Source organism: Anneissia japonica, unplaced genomic scaffold (assembly GCF_011630105.1).
Source record: "Anneissia japonica isolate Jap-2015-1 unplaced genomic scaffold, ASM1163010v1 scaffold46809_len6981_cov134, whole genome shotgun sequence".
Lineage (NCBI taxonomy): Eukaryota > Metazoa > Echinodermata > Crinoidea > Comatulida > Comatulidae > Anneissia > Anneissia japonica.
The window spans coordinates 1-6799 of record NW_022700672.1 but is presented as its reverse complement, the minus strand read 5'-3'; the positions used below and the strand labels follow the sequence as shown (position 1 = coordinate 6799).

The 6799-nt window shown below is 36.1% G+C and overlaps 1 protein-coding gene across 1 annotated transcript; it reads left to right on the top strand.

Moving 5' to 3' along the window:
- Nucleotides 1–446: 446 nt before the first annotated feature.
- LOC117103402 lies at nt 447–6799 on the top strand. Its single transcript, XM_033243943.1, has 5 exons — nt 447–524; nt 1321–1382; nt 2161–2283; nt 3935–4188; nt 6708–6799. The coding sequence occupies exons 2-4, from the start codon at nt 1328–1330 to the stop codon at nt 4162–4164; spliced, it is 408 nt and encodes a 135-aa protein (XP_033099834.1). The 5' UTR covers nt 447–524; nt 1321–1327; the 3' UTR covers nt 4165–4188; nt 6708–6799.

Sequence of the window (6799 nt, the reverse complement as noted above, 5' to 3'; positions counted from 1 at the left end):
CTAGAAAACGTATTCCCCCTAAAATTAATCCTAGAACAACTAAATTTCATCTTGTATTGATGACCCCTTGTTTGTGAGTCCCAGTCAAATTCAAAAAAACACCTCATTTGAAATTGAGTCAAAACCCTTAATTATTTTAAACACTTGGATCTTATGTCTAGTGTATACTATCAAGGCTAGGCCTAGGCCCTAGGCAATTATTATTATTATAATACTATTAGTACTGGCCTATATAGGGCCCTTGGCTGATTTCGATTACAAATCAACCATTTTTTCTCAGAACCAAATACCATCAATTGATGCTTTTAGCATGATGTTCCTCTGCATCATATAGTGTATCAAAAGCTTATATTTTACCAATTATTAATTTATTATGTCTGGTTTTTTTTTTCAATTAGGATGTGATGTCAATGCAGATCCAGCTCCATTGTCTAAGTATGTGGTAGCATTTGCTAGAAAGACAAAACCAGAGGAACACCTTAGAAAACTATGCACTGATCAACTGGAAGTGTTTTTACCAACAAGTAAGTAAATCCTACATTCTTCCAGATGAAACACAAGGACAGCAGCTGGTAGAATTCAACAGTGGTGGAGTTGAATACATCAGTGGTTGACATGCTAGCATTCTGGTCCCAGGATTGTGAGTTAAATTCCTGTAACAGCAGGAATTTTACTCATGACTGAAAACAACTCCACTTCCTAAGCCTCGTAAAGAGGCTTAGTTTATAAAGCATTGTTCTTATCCTGTAAGTGGGGAGTGTACTTGCTGTTGGATGTGAGGGAAATTAAAAAAAAAAGGATAACTGAGCTGCTTTCAATAAAAAAAAGTGGCTGGAGGCCCATATCTAAGAAGAAAATATATTTCATACCCCAAGCAAAGAAATACAAGCAACATATTAAGTGCAAACTTTTTCTTGTTTTCTTTCTTTTGTGAACATTTGTATTTTATATGAAATTAAATAATTATGCAAGAAATTAAATGCAAAATGTCAATGATACATAATTATTTATATTTATTTGTTAAGCATATTAGATATAGTAGCAGTTAGTAGGGTTAAAAGAGAGAGTGAACCACTTGACACCTCGTTACAGTTGCACATTGTACATTTACGGTAGGGTGTAACAGTGTCACTAAGAAATCATATGCACATCTGAGAACATTAAGTTTGTGTCGACTATAGGATGCAGAATGGAGGACTCTCTGGGTTAAAACATTTGGAGACAGACCATGCTTTTATTGATATAAGCCATTTGTTTTACTTGTCCATATATGTATGCATGTGTTTGTTCATGTTTATTTATGACCTTGTTCCTTCTCAGGTTATTGATGAAGACGATCAAGACTACCAGAGGTCCAGAAGGACCCGGAGCACAAGTGCAAGGTAATGTTAAATCATCAAATATCATTTTAATATAATTAAACTTTATATGAACCACAAGCCTTGTTCACTTCAGTTGAGCCTTTGAGCAAGGCTGTGAATTGGAATAGAGCTGAATATAGTTGCTGATTATCATGCTTGCCTTCCAATACCAGGGTTCTGTTCAAACCTTATCACAGCATTTTATATTTCTTTCTGCTAAAAGCTTCCATTGCTCTCTTGAATAATTAATAAGCATCTTTCCTCCTGTAATTGAAAGTAGGAATCATAAACAAAAAAATTATTAATAAATTACAACCTGCCTACTGTAGTTAAAAACTTTAAGTCTTACATTTTAACAATAGTTTTAATTTAGAATATTAATTAAGATAATGTTTATTTTTGTTCGGTTCTTTTGTTCATAACCATCATACCATGGTTTTATCTCTAATCCTAAACTATTGAATGTAGAAATCATAAACAAAACAATCATAAAAGTAGCAACTACTTTCAATTCGATAAGAATTATTGATAAATTACAACTTACCTATTGTAGTTACAGACTTCCAAATCTTACAATTCTGCATTAGTTTTAATAAAGAATATTAATTAAGATTATATTTGTTTTAAGGTTTTCTTGTTGTCATAACCATGCATGCATGTACTTTTCCCCTAAAAATAAGATGTAGCATGTAATTCAAAGTTTTATTTGAACACACCTACATTTTTTTTAAATAAATAATTCTGAATAGAAGTACGCTGTGATTAATATTTGAAATTCAACATTGTGATTCTACAATAGAGATGATCGTAGAAGAGCTAACACTCAAGATGAGGACAGGGGGGGGGGGAGGCGAAGAGTTGATAGAAGATCTACTAGTCGAAGGGGTGGATAAAGGCACTGAACGTTGGAATACGTCAAAAGGTAATGCTAACATTCTGCAATGCATAAGCATTATGCCACTGGACCACCAATTGTAATCAAGAAATTGTATGCTTAACTAATAATGATGTGAGTCTTATGAAGCATTTAACACAAAACAAATGCTTCTAGGCACTTTACACAAAAAGAACACAGGAAATAGAATGTTCATATCAGTTACTCTGGTCTCAGTTATTCTGTTGTAGAGTTGTATTTATACTTTGCAGTGAGTGCATTGAGACACAGACAAATACCTTAAGAAATCAACATATCCATGTGCTATACTGTAGGAAAATGTCAAACTTGAAGGGACACTGATGGCAAATGTTAACACAGGGCATTCACTGGTCATTATTGACAAGGTATTACTCACAGAGCATTACTCACATAGTAATATCTGTCCAGCTTATCAAATTCTATTTGACAAAAAACTGTTGTATGCCCATATATAGTCATTATGTACCTATACATGGTCAGAATATGATGTCACCATTTATTTAGACATAGTCTAACAAACTAACAATAGTCACACTATTGTTAGAATGTACCACTGAAAGTTGTCATTGCAAAGCATTTTGGTGTGAGTTCACACTCGCTATACTGAAGGATTACTAGCGGTAAAGCTTAGCCTTACCAGTCAATCAGAGTCGGTGGCTGATTAGTAAGGTTAGGTACTACTAGCTACAGCTTTAACATTGGCGCTAATTTGAGCCACTCCTCGCCCATGGTTTATCTATTAGAACTAAGTCTTCTCAGTTAAGAACTTGAAATGAAGGTCCAGTGTACACATCTAGCTTGTGTCCACTTTAAAAGATTTATTGCATCTTTCGGAGGAATAGGGGGTTACCCCGATCCTAAGGATGTGGTAGCTACTATAAATGCCTCTTTACTGCGACTAGGTAGTCATGGACCACGCCCATACTAATTCAGCACAAGGATGCTGGGAGTTATAGGTTATCCTCCACCTTCCTACATACTTTACTACTGACCACGCCCATACTAATTCAGCACAAGGATGCTGGGAGTTATAGGTTATCCTCCACCTTCCTACATACTTTACTACTGACCACGCCCATACTAATTCAGCACAAGGATGCAGGGAGTTATAGGTTATCCTCCACCTTCCTACATACTTTACTACTGACCACGCCCATACTAATTCAGCACAAGGATGCTGGGAGTTATAGGTTACCCTCCACCTTCCTACATACTTTAATACTGACGACACCCATACTAATTCAGCACAAGGATGCTGGGAGTTATAGGTTATTCTCCACCTTCCTACATACTTTACTACTGACCACACTCATACTAATTCAGCACAAGGATGCTGGGAGTTATAGGTTATTCTCCACCTTCCTACATACTTTACTACTGACCACACCCATACTAATTCAGCACAAGGATGCTGGGAGTTATAGGTTATTCTCCACCTTCCTACATACTTTACTACTGACCACACCCATACTAATTCAGCACAAGGATGCTGGGAGTTATAGGTTATCCTCCACCTACCTACATACTTTACTACTGAGCAGAGCCATGCCCATTTAGAGGGCAGGCATTTTACTAAAAGTGCGTTGAATTTCATCTATTAGGTGGTTTACATGTAGTATAGTGGCAGCATTTAACAATTGAATTAAATATTTTTCAGGAAGAGGTCAACACGATTACAGGAACAAAGACCAATCGGCAAACAACCAGCACATGGATTGTCCGGACCATCTCAGTAACATGGCAAATGGCATCAGCACATGTCTGGGAAGCAAATCCGGTAATAACAGACCACAAAGTAGAGGAGGCTTTCGTGGAAGAGGACGCAACAGGGAGCACAACGAGGAAACAATAGAAGCAATTATGATCATCCAGTGCCTCAAAATCTAAAGCCACAGTGTCAGGACTATGAGGGTATGTTACGACTAAGAGTTGCTTATTAACAAAAATAACCAGACCTTGTATGTGGGCTGGTGCCAACTTGCAAACTTGCAGTATTCTTATACGCATCTAACTTGTAACTCCTAAACTGTTGTTATTTTGTAGCCTTTGACCTGAAGCAAGGGATTACCAACGATCTGTCCGGCCATCTTTTGGGCGGTCAACAGTTATTTATGACGGCCACTTTTGCTGTGGTGACTTGGACGGTTTGGCCTATTCAACTAGGCCTAGCTTAGTTGGGATTGGTCTACCTTTAGCAAATTCTTTATATGCCTACTGTACGTGTATAAAATGTTGCAATAAACTAAAGCCAAATTATATTTACATTTGATAAAACAATATTTATTAAATGAATTTGCGTTGATTTCATACCAACATTTGGTGGGAATTCCCAAAAATGTAATGCTAAACCATTGTCTACCGGGTAAAAATTTCACTTACAACACACGTATTATTTATGTTAAAAACATATTTATACCCTGCTAGAAAATGGACGGTTCTAAGTCGCCCACAACACTGTACTTCATGCACATGGCTCTTACTTCAGTAATGCATAGTTGGGTTTGGAATTTACACTAGACTAGGGCGAGATGGAGATCCATCTGCATAGTCTAGAAAAGTAATCTGAGTAAACAATCGTAGCCGTCTGCAGCTATAGGTAGGCAACGCAGGTAGCCAGCCTAGGCAAACTAAATTTTATACTTCCAAGGCCTAGGAATTAATGTACCATTAAGATTACGATCCTTGGAGAACTGATAAAAATAATAGTGATGCATCTGGTCATGGCGTACAATTGCGAAATATGATCAAACATGCCTAGGGCCATGCTACATACTGACTCTGTTTTCTTTATTGATTTTATTCTTTTTATCTTGATTAATTTTGTTAATTATATTAGATTCTGACACTTATTTCTACTTTCTCAAATTTACTGTCTAGTCAGAGCACATCATTTAGTGCAGATGATGTTTTCACAAAGGCTGTTGAAATAGGCCGATTTTGCCATTGACACATGTGCAGATATTATGTAAAAAATACCAAGGGACAGACTTAAAAGTTGTTATCCAGGACCCTGGGATTAGAAGGCAAGCATCTTAACCACCAAGTTATTCAACTCTACTTCAGCTTTTTATGTATGCATTCAATTATCTATATTGTAATTATAAGCATTTGTATATAGTCAATAGCTGGGAGGAAAACTGCTATATAAAAGTTTAAATGTAGCTGCCAGACTCATTGCTCTCACGTCTGAGTGTTCCCTACTGTACATCTTCCAATTGGTTACCCATTCATCTGAGAATTAACTTGTTATTTGTATAGAAGTTACTCCATAAATCATTCTCCACTACATCTCCAATCTAATTTCACTATTCTGCTGTTTGCACCTGGTTAGGTCTACCTCATCTTCATCATCTACCATTCTTAACTACTGGTCACCTTTATACTTGTGGCAATCATTCTTTTATTGTTGCTGCACCGAAGCTTTGGAACGAATCTCTTGAGACTGTGTGAGTCTCCATCTTTGACTGGCTTCAAATCTTGGTGGCTCAAATCACATCTTTTTTTCTTTATATTAATTCTGAACTTGGTTCCTTTTCATCTGGTTTTTGTTTTTAGTTCTTCCTTTTTTTGGTGCACTTGGGCTGTGGTGTCTTAGTGCATAGAGAAGATTTGTATAACTGGTCACCTTTATACTTGTGGCAATCATTCTTTTATTGTTGCTGCACCGAAGCTTTGGAACGAATCACTTGAGACTGTGTGAGTCTCCATCTTTGACTGGCTTCAAATCTTGGCGTCTCAAATCACACCTTTTTTTTTTTTATATTAATTCTGAACTTGGTTCCTTTTCATCTGGTTTTTGTTTTTAGTCCTTCCTTTTTTTGGTGCACTTGGGCTGTGGTGTCTTAGTGCATAGAGATAATTTTGTAATAAATAATAAATTTATATGTAAGTCATATTTAGTGCATTATCACAGATACTGTAATTCTCGAATAGAAGCCCATGGGCTACTTCTATTTTTAGAACCCTAGAGATGGGCTTCTTTTCAAGATTACTTTTCAAACTGAAAAGGGGACTTCTTTTCAAAAAATAATATTGTGAATATTTTGAATTTGCTAGTTTAAAACCTTGTAGGACTACTAAAGACCTTTTTAATTATGGAATTTGCAATCCACTTCTTGCTCCTAATCAGTCATCTGATCTGTATGCGGTACTCTGTTTGTTATTGTTTTGAAAGCTCGAGTTAATACACTGTAAAGATCGGTGAACTATTTTTGCTGAGTGTGTCTGTTGTAAACGACACCATAATTACTGTTTCTCTATTTCTAACATGAAATTTCTGTTACAATATCGCTAGCAAATGTTTTAATGAAATGAAAACAATCAACTTGAAACGATTCAAGCCCGATGACAAGAGAAAAAATGTGACTTTGACCTCTGTCAGTCAAAAAAATATGGTTAAGCCCTTAATCATTTCATTTTTTATTATTCAGATTGAAGAACAGTTCAGAAAAATTTTCAACGAAATCAAAGGTACTCCATATGAATGTCATGTGAAGAGAACAGTTTACGCCATCGACAACCA